This window comes from Pleurodeles waltl, chromosome 6, assembly GCF_031143425.1.
Source record: "Pleurodeles waltl isolate 20211129_DDA chromosome 6, aPleWal1.hap1.20221129, whole genome shotgun sequence".
Classification (NCBI taxonomy): Eukaryota; Metazoa; Chordata; class Amphibia; order Caudata; family Salamandridae; genus Pleurodeles; species Pleurodeles waltl.
The window spans coordinates 401100662-401123347 of NC_090445.1; the positions used below are offsets into that span (position 1 = coordinate 401100662).

General features: G+C 44.0%; 1 protein-coding gene across 4 annotated transcripts in view; it reads right to left on the reverse strand.

Moving 5' to 3' along the window:
* Positions 1 to 22686, reverse strand: part of LOC138299778 (cytosolic phospholipase A2 gamma-like) — a 1040695-nt gene that overhangs the window by 494304 nt on the left and 523705 nt on the right. For all 4 annotated transcript variants that reach the window (XM_069238328.1, XM_069238327.1, XM_069238329.1 and 1 more), the window contains exons 8-9: positions 21968 to 22108; positions 9550 to 9603 (exon numbers count right to left, since the gene is read on the reverse strand). In XM_069238328.1, coding sequence (XP_069094429.1) covers positions 9550 to 9603; positions 21968 to 22108 — 195 coding nt within the window. The remainder of the gene's footprint in view (positions 1 to 9549; positions 9604 to 21967; positions 22109 to 22686) is intronic.

Sequence of the window (22686 nt, forward strand, 5' to 3'; positions counted from 1 at the left end):
AAGCAATGATCACACCTCACTGATGTTGCTTACTCTCCCTGGCTGCCCATTGAAGCTAGTACCATATAGAAGAATCCTTGTATCATTCACAAGGCCCTACACACATCCATGTTACTTGGTGGACCATCCCAAGCTCTACTGTGGTACCAGACCATTGATACTTGAACACCCAACCTATACAAAGGAACAACTCATGGCACAATCCATATCAGGAAACATGATCAGATTATGTAAATTGTTACCTCCAAACTACACACCACCACTTCAATGGCTGTCTTAAAAATGAACCTTGACAGGGTACTGAATACACTTCTCCCTAATCTTGATTTGGGCATCAATAGGCAAGTTGCTACCTCCTTAATTATCATACATCTTGGAAATGTTTGACTGCACTTTTTTTATGATGTACTTTTAAGTACATATTGCGTTAGATAAATGTATGTTTTTGTAATCTTGTATTTTTGTAATGAACTTTGTTCATTGTATGGTGCTTTAACACCTTTGGGTAATGATTGTGATATATAAAGATGTGTAAATAAATGAATAAATATATAAGAAATCAATTAAGAAAATATTCCAGTTTCTTTTGGAATCTGAGTTGGTAGCTGTTGTTTGGCATTGATGAAGTGATTTAACTGTATCTTGTATGTTCTAGTTCAGAAATTTTATTAGGCTTCTAATATGTTACTAGAGTAGCTCTGTGATTAATCAGATTTTTATGAGTTGAGAGTCAGATAACAGGTAATTTAGTTTTGCTAATTGCGTGTACTTATATGAATTTGTGTAACGATTTTACTAAATCATGCAAAATATTTATATATATTTTTTTAATTTTTTATTTTAATTTTATTAAAGGTATAAAGCAGTACAAATATATAGAGAGTATTTTCACAGCTTTTTCTTTTTCACATTAAATATTTCTGTAATAGATATATACACGATTATAATCTGGCAGTAATTTCTGGCCCAATAAGTGAAACATTATAAGCACATTCAAGATGGTAATCTTACAGCAGGAGAATGATTAATAGGGGTGTCTTATGAATTAAGAGTGGTGGAAGATAGAGAGAAAAGAGGAAGGGGGGTGGGGGAAGGGGAGGGGTTGCTGGGTGTGAGGGCTATTGGATGTATAGATGAGGGGGGGGTTAATGTCCCCCTGTCAACCGTAATTCTCCGTCCGACGTGGCTTTTCATTCGGGGGCGGTCAGTTTAGGGTTTGGGCCTTTTCTTTTTGTAGTGTAGAATAACGTGAGAGTAAGGGTTCCTGCCTCTGTTGGGGGGTAATGCCAAGAAGAGATTGTATAGAAGAGGGAGTGATGAGGCCGTCCATATCGACTTGTTCATTATTACAAAGTCCTTTTTAAGTTATGTGTTCTTCTTGCGTGTATTGGTGTCCTGGAATAGGTTATGTGGAGGGATCGGGAGAAGATGTCTGTTTGTTCAATCCAGAGTCTAATGTGATTATCTAGGTAGAACAACTGGAAAGTGGAAGAAGGAGAGAGAGAGTGGGGTGAGCAGCCACATAAGAGAGAGAAAGAACAGAGGGGGAAGGTACAGGGAAGTAAGGTATGATGTGTTGTAAGGGGGTCATTATTTCTCTCAAACCGTTGGTCATCGGCCCTCCGCCAGCTGCTTTATGACTTTATCAAAAATGGACGCCAGACTTCCTCAAATTGCGCTGTTTGGTCCTGTAAGTTATAGATCACTCATTCATGGGTGGCTGTTTGATACATGGCAATCACCCATTCTGTCGGCATGGGGACAGTACTAGCCCTCCAGTGCCGGAGCACACATATTTTGGCTGTGGCAAGTGCAGTGTGTAATAACCTTTTTTGGGCACGTGTTAGGGAGGGAAACAGGCGTATGTCATGCAGGAGAATAAGTGTTGGAGGGGTCGGATTTGGAATCTGGATAACATCCAGCAGGGTATGGCGTACTGCATTCCATAGGGGCTGTATCGCTGGGCAGTGACATAGGATGTCGAGTAGGTCGCAGTGGGGTGCTATACAGTCCTGCCCTGAAAAGTTTAACGGGGGTCCAGTACCAATCTTGTAGAACTTTAAATAGGCAGAATTTCAATCGGGCTTCGCGTACTCCCCTGTCAAGGGCTTCTAGTATGTCTGACCATTCTTCTTCCGTGTAGGTTGACCCAAGTCTATCCTGCCATTTTAAACGTAAACGTTCAAGGAGGGGTTGTGAGTAGAGATGATTTGTTAGCTCGGCGTAAAGGCCCGCCATAACGCCTTTGTGTCGGCCCCATTTCTGCAGATAAGTAACAATGGGTGAGGTTTTACACGTCCATGAGGGAGCCCCTAGCGATCTGTGCATACAATGTTTAAGCTGTAAGTATCTCCATTCTTGATTACTATGGATACCGAACTCCTCCCGGAGAGAGACAAAAGTTCGTAGGTTATTTCCGTCTATTATATGGGATATATTATGGATTCCTGCCTCGGACCATTGGGGCCACATGAGGGGGCTCCCTCCTATTTTTATGTTCTTATTCCCCGCTATAGGGGCCTGAGCGTGGAGGGAGGGATGTATGCCCAGCAGGCGATGGGCTCTGCTCCATGCTGTGTCGGTGGCTTTGAGAATGGGATTAGACGGGGAAGGGTAGTCGGTGTATATCCCTCCCATCGTGTGCTGTCCTCTTAGGAGTCTCTCTGTGACCACCCATTGTGGTGGGTCCTGCATATCTGGGAGGGTGTATACTAACTGTGAAAGTTGTAAAGCTAGTGAGTATTGTTCTATCGAGGGTAGGCCTAAGCCTCCGTAGGGGCGTCGGGCTAGGATAGTTGCAGGCTTCAGTCTCGGGCGTAGGGAGCCCCATAAAAAGGTCCTCCTGGATGCGTCGATCGAACGGATTATAGGGAGGGGTACCTGTAGGGGGAGCATGCCTAGGACATATGTAAAGCGTGGTAATGTAGTCATTCTAACTGCTTGTGTCCTTCCCCACATAGACAGGCCCAATAGTGACCATTTAGCAAAATCCTGTTTCATAATTGATATAAGGGGATCTAGATTATCTCTAACTATATGTTCCAGGCCTCGGTTGATATACGTTCCTAGGTATTTAGGGTGGGTCGGCGTCCATTGGAATGGTAGACCATGCACTGCTGCTCTCGTCGTTATGCGGGATAGAGGTAGTGCTTCACTTTTGTCCCAGTTTACCCGGTTTCCAGATAGAGGCACGAATTCCTCTATGGTGGAAAGCAGTGTGGGTAGGGATGTTTCTAGGTCGGCCAGGGTTAATAGGATATCGTCTGCATAGAGATAAATTTTGGATAAACCCCCGGTTATTTGGATACCTTTTATCTGTTGGGAGTTCCGTATAGTAGCTGTCAAGGGTTCCATGGCCAATAGGAATAGGAGTGGCGACAGGGGGCAGCCCTGGCGAGTGCCTCTTCCAATGGGGAAGGGGTCTGATAAGAAACCCCCGTAGTTAACCTGTGCTGTAGGATGGTCATATAATAAACGTACTTTAGAGATGAATTGTTCCCCTAGGCCAAAGTGTTTCATGGTGGTGAATAAATAGGGCCATTCGATGCGGTTGAATGCTTTCTCTGCGTCTGAGGATAAAGCGAGGGCCTCTTTGGGCATATTTAGAGCTTCCAGTAATGTATGATAGAGAGTGCGAATATGATTTCTGGAGGTGCGGCCGGGTACAAATCCCACTTGGGTGTTATGGATCAAAGATGGTATCACTTTACGCAGGCGTGCTGCTAAAATGCTGGCTAGGAGTTTAACATCTCCATTCAAGCGGGAGATGGGGCGATAGCTGCCTCAAAGGAGGGGATCTTTCCCTGGTTTAGGCAGAACGACAATTGTAGCCCTATTGGATAAAGCTCCTAGAGAGCCTTCCTGACATGCTTCGGTTAATGCTCCATGAACTGCATTGATTGGCTTTTCCCCGGCCCATTTATAGAATACCGCAGGGAATCCGTCCTCTCCTGGAGATTTATGATAGGGGAGGTTCGTTACAACTTGTGTTATCTCCTCTCTGCTTATATCACCGTCCATGAGGGCTCTGCCTGCTTCCGACAAGCGAGGCAGGTTGGCCGTACTAAGAAATGTCTCTATCTGTGTCTGATCAGACGCCGTTTCCGGCGTATAAAGGTGCCGGTAGTACTTAGCAAACTCTTTCACAATATCTTGTGGACAGGTTAACACTGCCCCAGATGAGGATGTTATGGCCAAAATGGCGGAAGCCGCCTCTCTTTGTCGGAGCTGGGCCGCTAAGAGGCGCCCTGCTTTCTCTCCTTGTTTGTAATGACGGTCTCGCAGTTTCTGTAGTGCAAATTCTGCCTGGGACGTGAAGACTTCATTGTGTGCTATTCTGGCTTGTTCTAAGGAGCAGCGTAGCCTAGGGGACGGTTGGGCGGTATAATGTTTAGTGAGATTCTGAATTGTGGTCTCTAGGATGGTTTGACGGGCTATTCTATCTTTGTTGGCCAATGCTGCGTCTCTCATCATATTGCCTCTCAGTGTCGCCTTTGCCGCTGCCCATAAGATCCTTTTGGAGGTCATAGTACCTATGTTCTCTGTCATATATGTAGATACGTGTGCTCTTAATTGTCCCTTCCCTTGGGGGGAGCGGTATCTGCGTACCCGGGGGGGACAGGCCTACCTGAATCAAAGTTAGTACTGGGGAGTGGTCTGAAAGGCCACTGTCTAGGATGCTGGAATCCAGCACTCCGGGAATTACACTGTGTGACACCAGAAAGTAGTCCAAGCGTGATTGGGTGCTATGGACGGCTGATAAAAAAGTGTATTCCTTATCTTTCGGGTGCTGTATTCTCCAACAGTCCACTATGCTGACGTCCGTCGTTATGTCCGTCAGGAGTGCTCTGTCGTGGTTGTTACCTATATCAATGGGGCCTGTCCTGTTCAGTATTGCGTCTTGGGCAAGGTTCCAGTCTCCCCCGATTATATATCAGGCTGTCCCGATTTCTGTCAAGAGGCGGTTTAGTTGTAGGAAGAATGCACGTTTTGAACCGGTTGATGCATAGACGGAGCCCACGCATAAAAAGGTGTTCCCTATTTTTAGTTTAGCAAATGTGTATCTTCCTTCTGCATCGCTCCATGTTTTAATGATTGTAATCGGGAGAGATTTTCGCATTAATATCGCCACCCCACACTTGCGAGGTGTGCTGCTCCCATGTTCTTGGTTCGCTTGGCAGCAGCTATGAACGACCCTCCCTACCCAGTCCCGTTTAAGCTTATCGGATTCCAAAGTGTCAAGGTGGGTCTCCTGTATTAAGGCAATGTCTGCTTTTTTGGATTGAAGGTAGGACAATATTTTTTTCCATTTAACATAGCTCGTCATGCCATGTACATTCCAAGAGAGGATACCCAGTGGTCGTGTCACTTGAGGAGTTCTTCTCAGCATCTTTGAGCAAGTATGTCAGATCGCGCTTGTTTCAATGCCAACCCTAGCAGGGGGGGGTGAGGGAAGTGACAACTTCCTCTTCTGTTCAAGTAAGAGTTATGTTTGTTATGATACAATGGGTTATGGGAGGAGAGGGTGTAGCTGGCGGGGGTCGGAAATGTACTCTAGGGAAGAGAACAAGAGAGAAAAGGTAGAGGTTGGAGAGGGGAAGGGAGAAGCGGAGTGGGTAGGGGAAAAGGAAAATAAAAGAAAGGGAAGAGGAAAAAAGGAAGGAAGGGAAGGCTGGAGGTCCTGCCTCCTTAGCTAGTTCTGTAGACGGCGGGTCCGGCTCCTCTCGGGGCTCAAGCGTCGTCAGGATGGTCCCTATCGGGGGTAGAGAGGGGGGCCGGAAGGGGGAAGGCAGTTGCTAGTCGGCTATCTGCATGTTAATGGCAATGAGATGCGTAGGGGTCTTGATTGTGTAACAAGGGTCAGGTGGCAAGTCTAATGCTTATTGCCGGTGGGTAATGGTGGTTGTCATGTTTATTCGTATATGTGACTGGAATATGTATTTTTAGGGGTAGGGAGGGTGAGAGGGTAATGAGTTATCCTTTGGCTAGGTGGTATTGTCGTCGATTATTGTTAACTATTTGTGAGGAGTGACGGCAGGTTGGAGGGGAGGGAGGGAAGGGCAGAAAAAGTTTGTACAGGGTGGGGCTTGGTGAATATTACATGATTTCTGGTGTTTCTGGGGATGGGGGAGGGTGAGGGTGTACAGGGATGGTGTGATTGGGGGGGGTCCTGTGGTGGTATTGTCGGGCGAGGACAGAGTTTACAGAAGGGAGAGGGTATTCAATTAATGGAAGGTTGGGGCGGGAAGGGGGTGGAAGCAGCAAAGGGGGGCAAACGGAGTTATGTAACGTTAATACCTATGTGGATAGAGGTGCAGAGAGTTATGGGTACGCAGTATACCCCAGGTCCCTCTCCCTCATTCCAACATCACATTTTTATCTACTTCAACATTTTTATAACCTATTAATTCTTATTAACATTAACATTATTCGCCCTTATGACTATTGTTACCTTGTTATGTTATGATCTGTTGATCTGGGTATCGGTCTACGTATCGTACGGTAAGCAGTGAATGCAGCCTAGTTCCGTGGTGTGTGAAAACATTATGTGGTCTGCCCCCTTATTGGTGTCCTGTCAAGTATTATTACATCATAATACTGTTATGGGGTGGGTAGTAATCGGGTATCGACGGTTTAGTAGTGTGGTGCGTGCTACCCTTATAATCGTCCTTCCTTGCGGGAGTTCCCATATGTCTGTGATAAATGGTCTGTGGGCAGTTAAGCACGTCCCGGGAGGGGTATTTACCTTATTTGTGTTGTGATACCTTAGTGTGTGGGGCCCCGTGTATTTGTGCTATGCTATATTATGTCTTCTTGCGTAGGTTTAGTGTGTGGTGTTAACAGGTGTGTTGATATTCAATGGACATGTTGTATTACATGTGTCTCAAAGGATAAATTATTATATCCTTTTGTGTCCTAATCGCGGCCCCGTAAAACCTGGTCTGGGCTCTTATGGAGTCCGTAAGAGGGGGGAGGGTCTAGTCCTTGCGTTGGTATGCGTATTCCGTCATACACCCAGGGCGAGTGACAGTTTTTACCCATTGTAGGACCTTATATCGGGTTACAGTGTACGTGTGCTTTTGGAATGGCAGGTGTAGGCGGCTGTATTAACGATCTTAAACACTTAAGAAAAAGGCACTCATATATATATGAACTGATTAGGTACTCATCCGTCCCCTGAGCTGAGAGCTTCTGCGATTGTCTTGGTTTAGGGAAATGTCTTTCTTGTGTGTAGTGTCATGTCTTACTCTCAAGGGGACACAGTCGTTGGTTTCAATGGGGAACGAGATTTGTCCCTTTCCGAAAGCTGGGTGTGAGTTACCACTGAGTGCAATACTTGGCCCCTATCATCATGAGACCTGATCATTCTCTCTATGTCTCTGCCTCTTTGTCCGACTCCAGTGTCACACAGGGCCATGTCCGTCTTTTCCTGTCCTGGGGGTAAGTTTCCGATCCCTTCATTGTTGCCTCCGTTGTCATATGCGCCGTTTGTGCTGGTAGAGTCCATTGATTGGGGTTGAAAGGAGTCTAAAAATAGTTGCAGTTCCTCGGGATTGTAGAAATCCTTAGACAATCCGTTTTTAGTGACCCACATTCTTGCGGGATCGAAGAGGCAATATTTTATCTCCAGTTGACGCATTTGGGGTCATAGTGCTAGGAAGGCCTTTCTGCGGTCGTTGGTTTCCTTAGAGTAGTCAGCGGTTATGCGGATGTCATGCTGATCAATTTGGAAAGGTCCATGTTTGTGTGCCGCTTGAAGTATTTGGCGGGTCTGGTTGTGCCGTAGTAAGCATGCGATGATTGGTCGGGGTCTTGAGGGGTTGCCGGAGCACTTTGGTCCTACTCTATGCGCCCGTTGGAATTCTATTGGTGGGTCGAAATCCAATGAGGTCAGTTTTGGGAGGGCGGAATTTAGGAAGTACTGCATGTCAGCGCCTTCTTCATTTTCCAGAATCCCGTGTAAGCGGATATTATCTCTCTGGCTCCTATCCTCCATGTCCGTTAGCTTACTCCTCAGGTAGAGGAGGTCTTGGTCTCGGTCCCGGGACATGGTGGTCTCTGCCTCGACTAATCCCATGCGTTGTTCCAGACCTGTCACTCTGGATTGAAAGCTTGCAATTTCAGCTTGCATGGATTTGGTCTCTAGTGTTAGTGAAGTTATGTAGGCATCCATCCCCCCTATGCGGCGGCTGACTGTGGTGATTTCCTGTAATATCCGGTCCATTGTTGTGGGGTGTTTCTTATCTGCCATTGACAACATGGACAACACTGTGGCACTCTACTCTACTGCACTGCACAACCCTTTAATACACTCTACAACATGCTAGTTCAATCAACTTCACAAAACACTACTCCACTTTACTCCACTGTAGACCACTGTACGCTACAACAGTACTACTCTACTCCATTCCACACCCCTCTACTTTACAGCATGCTACTCTATGATACACCATTCCACTGGACTCCACTCCACTCTACTTGACTGCACAACACTTTACACCACTTTATGGAACTATACAACACCCCACTCTACACTGCTCCATTTTACTACACTCTACTACACTGGATGCAACCTCACTGTACAAGACACAAATACACTATGTGCCACAATATCACAATGTAATCACCTCTATGCACCTCTGCTATACTTTACAAATATCTACTCCACTTTGTGCTACTACACTCCACTGTATAAAACTCTATTTCACTCTACAACATACCACTTCACTGTACTGTACAACACGCCAAGCAAATTTAAGAAAATTGACTTGACTCTTCACTACACCAGTCCACTCAAGTGTACTTGAAGCCTCTGTACTAAACATTACAAACTGCATTCAATGATACTTTAGTCCACTATACCCTATGTCACTCCACTCTACTGCACTCCACTCTAGCCAACTCTACTCTATAACATTCCAATGCATGCAACTCCACTCTACATTACACCACTGTACCACTGCTTGCTGTTCTACTGTACACCACTCCACGGTACCTCACTCCACTCTACCCCACACTATAACACTATAATCTATGATGGTACACTGTTCAGCAATTCTGTCCACTCTGTGTACCACACTCCCCTTAATGACGCTCTACTCAATAATGGTAAACTATAATTTAAAACACATTTTTATTAAGGTTAAACCTTTGTTATAGTTAGGTAGGTTTTGTTTATTCTTTCTGTACAAACAAGCAAACTAAACAAACATTAAAAATTCTACACTTATATTTATATATAATTTATCATGTATGCAACACTTTTAAAATGTAATAACTTTATTTATACTTTAGCAATAAACTTAATTTAAACTATATTGGACTCACAGCCGAACTAGAAAATACCAAACATGTGCATGGCATGTTCAATCACCAGTAAACTACAAAAAAGGCTGCAATGCCCTAAGAATTTCACAAATGACAAAAACATAACATTTAAAAGCTATATTGTATTTTTACAGCAGTGCCCATGTGCTTTAGGTAGATGAAGAGTTTTCACAGATGTATTGGCAGAAAATGAAAGTAGGTTGTGTAAGCATGCATTATTACCTTTGATATAGGTTTTAATTTCATGCTCGTCGGCCAGTGCACTGCCCCATAAACCTAAATTCAACAAGAAAAGTGGAGTTATTTATGTTATTTGATGATGTGGTCTTAGAAATAGAACAAGGAGAATCCTTGCATTTCATCTGATAAAAACAACAGGCAGGAGGTACAGCGCAGTAACAGTGTACTGAGCCAGCACAGCTCAACAAATAATCAAGCAGTCAAATTATGGGTGAAAACAAAATAATGCACAGGTGAAATTTTCAGAAATGTAAATAGTCAAGGCTAAGCATGTAAACTTATTATAAGGAATAAATATATTCCATTTATACTGACCACCCCACAAGGCCACTGTGGACACTCTTTTCAGATCTTAATGTTTTAGACTAATCCATGTAGGTTGTTGTAGTCTTGTTTTACTTAATTCATTTGACCTAATGAGGACAACACACCTGAAATCAATGGTCTGTAGTTGAAACGTTAGTTCAGGACTAGAGACATATATGATTTGGATGGAGTTGGTCACTTTATTTGACACTGCTTATGGTTTGACTTTTGTGAAGTGCATGCATATATTTGTACTCAGACAGACAATATTGATACTGATGACACAAACATGTAAATGGGCATGAAGAAGATCATACATAAAAGCATCAATGCACATACAGTTTAACACACCTGCAACCTGTCACATGAATATAGCAGCAGAAAAGCAAGCACCCACGCACACAGACCAATACACAAGTGTGAGAAAACAGGGCTGATTGCAGAGGCCCCATAACTTTTTGCCCCCATTTTCCACTTTTTGCTGGTGTTTTCCTGACTTTGATGGTGCCCTGGGTACTTCTAACCAGTCCCAGGGCCTGTGCTCTGTGTAAAATGGATATGCAAATTAGGCTAATTATAATTGGCTAAGTTAACCTACCTATAAGTCCCTAGTATATGGTAGGGCATGTAGGTTTAGGGACCACAGCATAGGTGGTGCACACCTAGGTGAGGTGCACTGCTGAGGTGCCCAGTGTCATTTTAAAAGCAAGCCTGCCTTGCTGGCTGCTTTTAAATTAAAGTTATATGCAAATTCGACTTTGGAATTAAAGGTACTTCCAAAGTCTTAAACTACCTTATTTTTACATATAAGTCACCCCTAAGGTGTGCCCTATGTGCCCCTAGGGCTGGGTGCCATGTAACTATAAGCAGGGACTTTGTAAAAATAGATTTATAAGCCCTGGTAAGGTAAAAACAGCCAAATTTGTTTTTCCCTCATTGAAGTAAATGGCCTTCATAGGCTAGAATGGGCAGACTTTATTTTAAATTTTAAAGTCTCCTTAAATGTTACATACCAAGAATTTGGTATCAAATTAATTGTTGTAATAAATCCCACAACTTCCAGTTGTTGGATTTAATATAACTTGTTCAGGTAAAAAGTTTAGACTTTACCTAAAAAGTTGCCAATTTCAGCTCTGCATTGTTTTTGCTGCTGTGCTCTGATTGGCCAGCCTGCAGCAGCTTCTGCCAGGCTGCCTTGATGAGGTGTGAAGTGGCCTGGCTTCACACAAAGGAATGTGCTTGGGGGAGAGAATCTCCCCTCAGCAGATGGTGAGGCAGGAAGGGGGAGGGCTGCCAAACTGGTCTTCAAAGGCAGAGAAGGACATTTGGAGCACCCAGCAACACCCCCACATCCTGCAACCCCAGACAATTAGGTGCCCCCTTGATTAGATTAGGAGAGGGCAGGAGAGGGGTGTGTTTATGATTTTTAGCCACACCAGTGGGTGGGCTCAGCCAGATGTAACCTCCAAAAATCAGATTCAGCCATGTTGGATTTTTAGAGACTGTTGCCTTCTGGGATGGATTTTTGCCACACTTCCCAGGAAGTGGTCATCACAGGGGGACGACCCTGTACCTGATTGGAGAACCAGGACCCCCCTGCTTTTCACCCAGGAGCAAGGATAAAACTGGCAGACCTGCACCCACACCTCAGATCCCTACCAGATTTCAACAAGAAAAGAACTAAAGGAGAAGAAGGACTGCCCTGCTGGACCCCTGGCCTGCACCTGGACCCTGCACTCAGAAGGACTGCACCAGCTGCACACTGGGGCTTCACCACAAGAAGGACTTTGCCTGGCTTCAACTGGTTCAAGGAGGGACTCCCTGTTTGCTACAGGTGAAAAATTGCTAAACCAGAGTCCCCTGCACCAACTCCTGAAGACAGCGACCAGCTGACCACTGCCCAGTGGCCAAAAAGGAGTTTGCGCCAGGTGCATTCTGGGAGTTGAAGTCCGCACCCCCCAAGGACCATCACAGAACTTCTGGACCCTTGGGGTGAGCTGTGGACCCCAAAAGAACCTTAAAAGAACATCTGGGTGAAGCCCCAGAAGTTTGGAAAAGATTTGAGAATTTTTGAAAAAAAGCTCCAGAGAGGGACCGACCCGCCGCGGAAATTCTAGCTGGCTTGCCTCAACCGCGACCCGGCCTGACTTCGTGGTTCGTCCTGGTAAAGAAAAACATCCAAAAAAGAGACTAAGTCCGAAGGTAAAAAGTTGACCGGGACCTCCCAGCCATCGTATCCGAGAAGGGCTCCACGGACGTCGGATCAAGATCCAGGTTTATCCCGGTCGAAGGATTTTCATCTCGAAAAAACGACTAAGTCCGAAGGTAAAAATCACCACCGAGGAAACCGACATCGCGTATCCGGACAAGGGCTCCAGGAGGTCGGATTCAACTGGCAGGTTCGTCCCGGTGAAGAAAAAATTCAAAATAAAGACTAAGTCAGAAGGTAACTTTTTAACCGAGGCCTCCCGCGACCTGTAGCCGAGCAGGGCTCCATCGCGGTCGGCCTGAAAGTTTGACTTTGCCCCGGTCGAGGTGCAACCAGATGCCCCGATTGGCGCTTTTTGTTTCTAAGCGCTAGAAAAATATTAATAATTTAAAAATTCATATCTCCGGTTCCCCTGAACCGATTTTATTCGTTTTTGTGTCATTTTAAAGATAAAAATATAGACTATTTTTATAAATTGGTTTTGGATTTTTAAACTGTTTCCTGTGTTTTATTTGATTACTGTTTTGTGATATTTGAATGCTTTACACTCTGTCTCCTAAGTTAAGCCTTGACGCTCGTTGCCAAGCTACCAAGGGTTGAGCTGGGATTAATTTACTGAGACCTAACTGTACCTAGGTGGAGGTTAGTGGCTTGTTGCTAGGTGTAGGTTCCTACCTGCCCTTACCAATAATCCATTTTCCAACATTTTTGGTGGCAGCGGTGGGATCCTGTACTTGTGTTCAGTATCACGTTACAGTTTTAGGTAAAACAAATTAAAAATCCTTTAAATTGTCTTAGTGCAAAAATTGATTTTTTTTAAAAAAAAATGATTTTTGTAAACATTTTTTTTATTAATTTGGATTAATTTCAATTATTGAATTTTTGTAATTTTTCTAAATTATTGTTTCCAATTTTTGCCAAAAGTTTTTGTTGACACAAAACTAGGGAACCATGGAGCTTGATCTGGCTAGCCTACCTACACTGACAGTAGTCCAGCTTAGGGGGTTGTGTATTGAAAGAGGGTTGCCTGCAACCACTGATCTCAGGAAGCAAATCCTGATTAAATCCCTGACAGCATGGGCTGAGGCCCAAGAGCTAGGCGCAGAGGAAGCTCCAGAGGAGGGAGAAAAAGGGGAGGATGCTAACTCTAACCTCTCAGGGGAGGGAAGGCATCTGAGCCCAAGTGAGGATGAGGAAGAACGGTCCTCAGTAGATACAGTCACTAGGGGCAGACCCAAAGCTAGTGGTGGGAGAGGGGTCCTTTCAGGAGGAGAGAACCCATCCATCAGAGAAAGAGAGCTGGAGGCCCAGCTAGCATACATAGCTTTGGAGGCAGAGAAGCTGGCCCTAGAAAAAAAAAAGTGGGCAAAGAAAGAGAAAAGAGATGGTGGCAGCGACAGAGAAGTTGAGGTGTCCATGGGTGGGGGAGTTTGCCCCAGATTACCCAAAGGGGTGGTTCCTCCTTATGTAGAGGGGGATGACATAGATAAGTGGCTGGGGGCCTTTGAGAGGGCCCTCCAGATGAGGAGAGTCAAGCCTCAGTACTGGGGTTCACTTCTTTGGGAGTTAGTTCCCAACTCTGGGAGGGATAGGCTCCTAACCATGAGTGGGGAGGATGCAGAGTCATACCCCAGTATGAAGAGTTGCTTGACTAAAAAGTTTGGTCTGACCCCAGATCAGTATAGAATGAAGTTCAGGGACACCCAGAAGGTCAGTACCCAGTCTTGGGTTGACTTTGTAGACACCTCACTAAAGGCACTGGAGGGCTGGATTATTGGTAACAAAGTAAATACTTATGAGGGGTTATACAATCTGATCATGAGAGAGCACATTTTGACCAATTGTACCCAAGAAAGGTTACGCCAGCATCTAGTGGACTCTAAGCAGACCAACCCTAGAGAGCTAGGGGAGGCAGCTGATGAGTGGTTGAGAACCAGGGTGGTTGTCAAGTCCCAGGGGGGAGACTCCAAGAAGGGGGGGGCAGGTCCCCAAAAACCTAAGGAGGGAGGTGGTAAGCCCACCACAGAGACTCCCTCTGTACCCCAGAACCCTAAGAAGGAGGAGAGTAAATCCCACTCCCACTCTGACATGCAGAGACAGGGAGACCCAGGGTTAAAAAAAACTTTTGGACAGTAGGGCTTGCTTTGACTGTCAGCAGACAGGTCTCTTCAGAGGAGATGCAGCCAGTCCAAAGAAGGTGGTTAGCATTGGGCTGTCCAGTGTAGCCATGGAGGAGGATTCCTCAGATGATGAAGTCCTCTTAGCATTGAGCTGGGAAACAGGACCAGATGGTAAGCTGGTGATCCCTGAGGGTGGGAGTAGGCACTTCCACCCCATTCAGGTGAATGGGGTCCCTACCACTGGCCTGAGAGACACCTGTGCCAGTCACACTATAGTGAGTGACCGGTTAGTGACACCAGGCATGTATGTCCCAGGAGAGACAAAGAAAGTCAGGATAGCCACAGGGGAGGTCACCTCCAAACCTGTAGCCATAGCGTCCCTAGAGAGGGAGGGTATCCTTGACTGGTTTAGGGTGGTAGTCAGTGCTGACCTCCCCCTAGATTGTATCCTGGGCAATGACCTCCCAGAGGTGGGTCTGGTCCCAGATGGGGCGGTCGCCCAGGGCGCCCCCCCAAACCAAAGTCCTGGGGAGTCAGTCCCTACAGTTAGGAGACAGGGGTCCCCAAGAAAAGGAAAGAAGAAAAGGAAGGGTAGGCCACTCTTAAAGAGAGTTCCAGGAAGCCAAAGGCCTTCTGCCCCAGTAGGGGGGGAGCCCAGAGTTGGCACTCGTGAGGCCTCCCCTGACCCCAAGGAAGTCCTGAGTAGTCAGGCAGCTGTCCAGATGCAAGGTGTTGCCCCTGCACTGACAGAAGGGAGAGTGGAAGGAGGGTGTTTGCCACAGGAGGTGGTAGCCCCCCACTCTAGACAGCAAGAGGCGTGCCAGGACCCCAAAGATGCCCCTAAAGCAGCTCAGCCACCTGTCAGTGGAGAGCTTAGGGTGTGGTTCTGGGTACTGACAGCTGTCAGTAGCCTCTGCTGGGTGCTAGCCTTCCTGGCAGCACTGTACTTGGCCTGGGAGGCAGACCCCAGGCCCAATAGTAAAGTAGGCCCCCTGACCCTATTGGTCATGGTGGGGTTGCTCAAGTGTTGGGTAACCTCTTTGGGTAAGCTAGGTGTTGCCCTAGCAAAGTTAGGAGTAGGGGAGGTGGGCACCTCACTACCCAAGTTGGCAGAGAGAGAGGAGGAAGACCCCCCTAGAGGGAAGTTTCAGTTTGATTTGGGTCCTTTTACTGTTGGGATGGCTTCACTACCCAGAGGGAGTGACCCTGACAGGAGGATGTAAGGCAGAGTAGGCCCTGCAAAGGGACAGCCAGTTTTCTTCACTGTCTTCCTCGCCTAACAAGCCAGGAAGACTCTCCCAGGGTTGGGCTGAGTCTCCTGGGCGTGTGGGCTGGGGGGGGGGGTTGTGTGAGAAAACAGGGCTGATTGCAGAGGCCCCATAACTTTTTGCCCCCATTTTCCACTTTTTGCTGGTGTTTTACTGACTTTGATGGTGCCCTGGGTACTGCTAACCAGTCCCAGGGCCTGTGCTCTGTGTAAAATGGATATGCAAATTAGGCTAATTATAATTGGCTAAGTTAACCTACCTATAAGTCCCTAGTATATGGTAGGGCATGTAGGTTTAGGGACCACAGCATAGGTGGTGCACTCCTAGTTGCACTGCTGAGGTGCCCAGTGTCATTTTAAAAGCAAGCCTGCCTTGCTGGCTGCTTTTAAATTAAAGTTATATGCAAATTCGACTTTGGAATTAAAGGTACTTCCAAAGTCTTAAACTACCTTATTTTTACATATAAGTCACCCCTAAGGTGTGCCCTATGTGCCCCTGGGGCTGGGTGCCATGTAACTATAAGCAGGGACTTTATAAAAATAGATTTATAAGCCCTGGTGAGGTAAAAACAGCCAAATTCGTTTTTCCCTCATTGAAGTAAATGGCCTTCATAGGCTAGAATGGGCAGACTTTATTTTAAATTTTAAAGTCTCCTTAAATGTTACATACCAAGAATTTGGTATCAAATTAATTGTTGTAATAAATCCCACAACTTCCAGTTGTGGGATTTAATATAACTTGTTCAGGTAAAAAGTTTAGACTTTACCTAAAAAGTTGCCAATTTCAGCTCTGCATTGTTTTTGCTGCTGTGCTCTGATTGGCCAGCCTGCAGCAGCTTCTGCCAGGCTGCCTTGATGAGGTGTGAAGTGGCCTGGCTTCACACAAAGGAATGTGCTTGGGGGAGAGAATCTCCCCTCAGCAGATGGTGAGGCAGGAAGGGGGAGGGCTGCCAAACTGGTCTTCAAAGGCAGAGAAGGACATTTAGAGCACCCAGCAACACCCCCACATCCTGCAACCCCAGACAATTAGGTGCCCCCTTGATTAGATTAGGAGAGGGCAGGAGAGGGGTGTGTTTATGATTTTTAGCCACACCAGTGGGTGGGCTCAGCCAGATGTAACCTCCAAAAATCAGATTCAGCCATGTTGGATTTTTAGAGACTGTTGCCTTCTGGGATGGATTTTTGCCACACTTCCCAGGAAGTGGTCATCACAGGGGGACGACCTGTACCTGATTGGAGAACCAGGACCCACCTGCTTTTCACCCAGGAGCAAGGATAAAACTGGCAGACCTGCACCCACACCTCAGATCCCTACCAGATTTCAACAAGAAAAGAACTAAAGGAGAAGAAGGACTGCCCTGCTGGACCCCTGGCCTGCACCTGGACCTTGCACTCAGAAGGACTGCACCAGCTGCACACTTGGGCTTCACCACAAGAAGGACTTTGCCTGGCTTCAACTGGTTCCAGGAGGGACTCCCTGTTTGCTACAGGTGAAAAATTGCTAAACCAGAGTCCCCTGCACCAACTCCTGAAGACAGCGACCAGCTGACCACTGCCCAGTGGCCAAAAAGGAGTTTGCGCCAGGTGCATTCTGGGAGTTGAAGTCCGCACCCGCCAAGGACCATCACAGAACTTCTGGACCCTTGGGGTGAGCTGTGGACCCCAAAAGAACCTTAAAAGAACATCTGGGTGAAGCCCCAGAAGTTTGGAAAAGATTTGAGAATTTTTGAAAAAAAGCTCCAGAGAGGGACCGACCCGCCGCGGAAATTCTAGCCGGCTTGCCTCAACCGCGACCCGGCCTGACTTCGTGGTTCGTACCGGTAAAGAAAAACATCCAAAAAAGAGACTAAGTCCGAAGGTAAAAAGTTGACCGGGACCTCCCAGCCATCGTATCCGAGAAGGGCTCCACGGACGTCGGATCAAGATCCAGGTTTACCCCGGTCGAAGGATTTTCATCTCGAAAAAACGACTAAGTCCGAAGGTAAAAATCACCACTGAGGAAACCGACATCGCGTATCCGGACAAGGGCTCCAGGAGGTCGGATTCAACTGGCAGGTTCGTCCCGGTGAAGAAAAACTTCAAAATAAAGACTAAGTCAGAAGGTAACTTTTTAACCGAGGCCTCCCGCGACCTGTAGCCGAGCAGGGCTCCATCGCGGTCGGCCTGAAAGTTTGACTTTGCCCCGGTCGAGGTGCAATCAGATGCCCCGATTGGCGCTTTTTGTTTCTAAGCGCTAGAAAAATAATAATACTTTAAAAATTCATATCCCCGGTTCCCCTGAACCGATTTTATTCGTTTTTGTGTCATTTTAAAGATAAAAATATAAACTATTTTTATAAATTGGTTTTGGATTTTTAAACTGTTTCTTGTGTTTTATTTGATTACTGTTTTGTGATATTTGAATGCTTTACACTCTTTCTCCTAAGTTAAGCCTTGACGCTCGTTGCCAAGCTACCAAGGGTTGAGCTGGGATTAATTTACTGAGACCTAACTGTACCTAGGTGGAGGTTAGTGGCTTGTTGCTAGGTGTAGGTACCTACCTGCCCTTACCAATAACCCATTTTCCAACAACAAGCCCACCTTCATGTGGTCACCAATGTACACTGTATAAGAGATGTGGTATTTTAGATGGACTTCTTGTTTAGTGCACAGTGCTGCTGCAAGTCCATAATAAAGCACTACAAGTGACAGAAGGATAAATGGAAAAGAAAGCGCAAGAGAGAGGAATTGAAGGAGCAATGTGAATAGGATCTGAAAAGGCAGTAGCAACAGCTGTAGCCACTCTTAGATGCCTCAATAATAGGAATGGGAATCAAATTACTCTCCAGGAAAGGGAATGCAAAAGCAATAAATTTTACTTTAAATGAAGGGAGAGAGAGATATCATTGCAAGGCAGGGAGAATCCAAGATCCTGTCCTCAAACCAATACACAGAGGCTCAAACATATGAATTGCAATGATATATATAGACGTACTGTCCCAAAGAACAATGATACAATCAGAAAGTACATGAGCAGCCGCACCTATATGAATGGGGGATTAACAGACAGAAACAAATGTAAACAGATATGGTTACAGGATTCCTATCTATTCCTCTTCAGACCCACATACTGATGAAATTTGAGGTAGATGAAATATGGATGTCAATGCTTAATCAATTCTTACCCTTTGCATAAAGAATCCTCTAATAATGGATCATTTATATTTCAACTATAAAGTTTTGTCTTCCACCTTTCTCAGGTAGTACAAGATTGTTTGCTCAGTGACTGCTTATCTGCCACTTCTGCATTTTCAGAAAGCATCATAACCCTGATTATACATGTTACATTCTGAATACATCTTGTATGCTATACATAACCAACATTATGTGGAATAAGTCATGAAATCAACATTATATAAATACAAGTGATGTAATTCATGATAACTCATAAGGAGAATAAAAGCAACTTTATGGGAAAGGAAAAAGGCAAACTTTGTCTAATTGTATCTTCAAAATAATTACTCACATGGTCGGCACAGGATTATTTTTAGACTTGGAATTAAAGGGTGGATACACTCTACATGCATCTATGAATCACAAATAAAGATTTGTTTGGAGTATGGAGACAAAGTAGACCTGAGATATGCAATATTTAAGTGTGTTGTCACTACTGTTCAGTTGATCTTGATACAACAATTTTAACCTGTATATTAAATGGATTCTCTGGAGTCATGCAGTTCTGTCTTTAAGACATGTTTCATTGTGGAAAATCTTTAAATCTGATAGCAAATGGTACGCAAAGTTAAGATGATTAGCTATTGATTGATCTGGTTACCTAATGATTATTACTGACTTGCAGTTCCTAAAGCATCTATGGAGCTCATTTATTGCCTTTTGTACTTGACTTTACATTATTTTGCATCATGGCATAGTTACTTAATACCATACACAAATAGGATAATCAAATAAAATCACTATTTATCAAATACACATGTAAAAAGCCACATTGTCATAAGAAAGCACAAATTTAAAATATTAATCAACAAAGCGCTGTGTGAACTTGGTATAACCATATTAGGAGTGCAGAACTATGATAGTAATATACTTTTTGGCAATATATTTCAGATGTTTACAAAAAAACAGTGTTATCCATGCTGGGTTAAAAAGTTAGTTAACAAAATCAAACTCATTCAAAAACTACATTGTTAGTGGATTGCTTAAATAGTAATACCAGGAAATACTAGACTACTAACAGAATTGTAAGAAGTGTAATGAAAAATGAATCACTTTATCTATATTGTGGTTGTCTTCCTTCACCTTTTTTTACAAGAGCCATGAATTTCATAAACCGCACTGCCAATTGAAGAAATGTTTTATGTAACGGTAAATTCACCGCAGAGCCCCATTTTTTTAAAGAATGGTTTCAAAAGGGTGTGTTTCTCTTGTAGCAGCTCAGGGCATGACCAAACTATGTGGGCAACAGTTTCCTTATAGTTATTGCAGAGTCTACATGATTTGAACGTAGTAGCCTGTAACCCTTCGGAATGCATTCCCTTATTGGCATCTATCCCATGCAAAAATTCTAACCTTGTGTAAGTTCTTGTTAGTGAACAATAAGGGAATATTTTCTGAATTATGCTTCTGGAGGTAGGAGCTGATTGATAACACCCTACCTCAAATAGAATTCTGTATCTTTTCTTCTTGCTGTTAGTGTTAAAAATAAGTGTTTTTCTGGGTAACAGCAAAGGCATATCAATTTGATGTGGTATAATATGGAAATGGTAGCCAAGCATTTGAGCGTTTTTTTTTTTATGTAGATGTATAAGTCAGATGTGTAGGATAATTTTTTTTTCTTTGTTGGAAGACTGTTAGTGGAGGGCACCCATGTGTTCTCCATTTATCCTCTTTACCTTGCCTTTCTTTGTTTTTCTTCTTGATCGGAGCAAATTCCCCTAACCCACTGCACTGTGCACTGCACAGAGAAGAGAAGGTAGCTGAGTCACAGTCCCTGTGAGCACATTTGCTCATCATTGCCCCTGTGGCCTGTCTATTTCCACTTAAGACATATATGGCCCTACATCTCAAGTAAAACAACATATTTTGTTCCAGTACTGGAAATGTACCCTTCAAAGCAGAGGAAACATCTTTAGTGTACATTAGAATTATCACTTAAATCATGGGAGTTTGTTTTTAAAAGCACATCACATGTTGTTCCAAGCAAGCCTGTCATGGATTTTTTTTTAGGCCTTAGAGAAATTTTAAATGTGTTTAATTTTGAGAATTTCATGCTATGCTTGCAAATCATGCCATTACCCCAAGTCATATAATTTCTCTCCTTTTCACAGTGTATTATAGAGCAAGAACCCTGGAACAATTCAAGCAACCAGTATGAAAGTGACTATTATTTGCAGCAATTTTTTTTTTTGCATTACTCATTTAGTGCAAAATGCATCATTGCATCAAAAATCTATGTGAAAATGTAATCTGCATTAAAATATAAAAGTTAGGGGCCGATTTAAGAGCCCTTAACGCCTCCTTGTGCCACATTAGTGTAGTTTTTTATGCTAATGTGGCCCAACAGAGCTAAAATTGCTGTGCCAAATGTACAAAGTGGAGCAGTGCATGCATTGCACCACTTTTTTAACCCTTTGCGCTACATTATCCCCATGCCAGGCATAATGTATGCAACGGGGGTGTTCCCCGTTAGGGGTCCAAAAAACATGGCGTAAAGATATCTTTGCATCATTTTTCTCTCACTTCTAACCCCTGCTCAGAGCAGGCATTAAAAAAAGGCACACCAATGTTTACAATGGGGCTCAATCGGCTTTGCAGGATTAGTGTCAAAAAATGTTATGCTAATCCTTCAAATCTCCAAACTAAATTCAGACGCCAGTTCCCTAACTACCACCATTGTGTGGCTTAACTTAGATATGGCACACTCATGGTGGCATTAGGGAGGCACTAAGGGGCGCAAGAAAGTGCAGCACCACTTTTCTTAAATCAGGCCCTAAATGTTAGATTTGCATTTCACATGATACCAAATTACACACATTTTGCACACCCCTAATTCTTACATGGAGCTAGCGAAGCTGAAACATAGCAACTAAAAATTAAATTGTTGTTACTGAAAGCCTAATGATGGGTCTATTGTGTTCCTTTGGTTGGAGCCACTGGACATTGCCATAAAGAGGACTGTTTTGCAAAACCCATGTAAAAGGTTAGGGAAGCACGTAGGTGGACAGATGGAAGTCATATAAGTAAATGAAGAAACCCATTTATAACTCATGCCTACTGCTGTCACAGACATCTTAACCACGTATTCTGGGCTATAGGAATATATGTTACAAATTTTACAGCAAGTGTATCTTTATGCCACGTCAGTTGTCCTCCTAAAAGTGCTGTCATGCATATCTCAAATAGTGGCCTATAGATTTTCTGATTAACAACTATTACTAAAATGTCTATTATATTTTAAAACTGGCATATATTAATATGTAAGTATCTGTAAATGTGTTGAACCTCGCAGGTAGCAGATTGTTTTCTCTGCTCCTTTGGTTGTTATGTCTCCTCCCTTAAACTTGCTTCCAACTACTTCAGTGTTGACAAATGCTCCATAATCAGGAAATCCGGAATCATGGGGTGTGAACTCGAACCAGGTCCCTGTAAGAAGAGGAACATGGAAAGTAAGAAAAACATTGAAGTGAAATTGGTGTTTCAATGCACTCTGGAACTGCCATAACATCAATTTCTAAACTCACACAGTGCTTGAAATGCATATTATCTCTCACTTGGTCTACTGTGTACTTTAATTGCCAGATTCGAAGCAGTTGTACATGTTGTGGGTACAAAACAAAATGTTACATTTCCAATTGCCTAAATCTAAGTCATAAAATTAGAATTTAAATCTAATTGATAGAACTGGAATTTGTAGATTTTGCTGACAACTAATTATATTTACTACTGCAGAATAGCCACAGACATAATATTAAACAAACAAATGTTTCTGTGCATGAATGAATTAATCTTTATTGGCATGATTAATTACAATTTTTGCAAAATCCAAAGACATACAATATTTCTCTAGAACTACAGCAGGATTACATTTATGCGTAGGCTTAATAACGAGTGATCCCAGGGAAAGAGCAAGAATGTGGCCCATTTTGGAGGAAATTCAGAATATCGTAAATTTGTAGACGTTCACCAAAAATGTCAAAGTTGTGCATTCTACGTGCACAGGT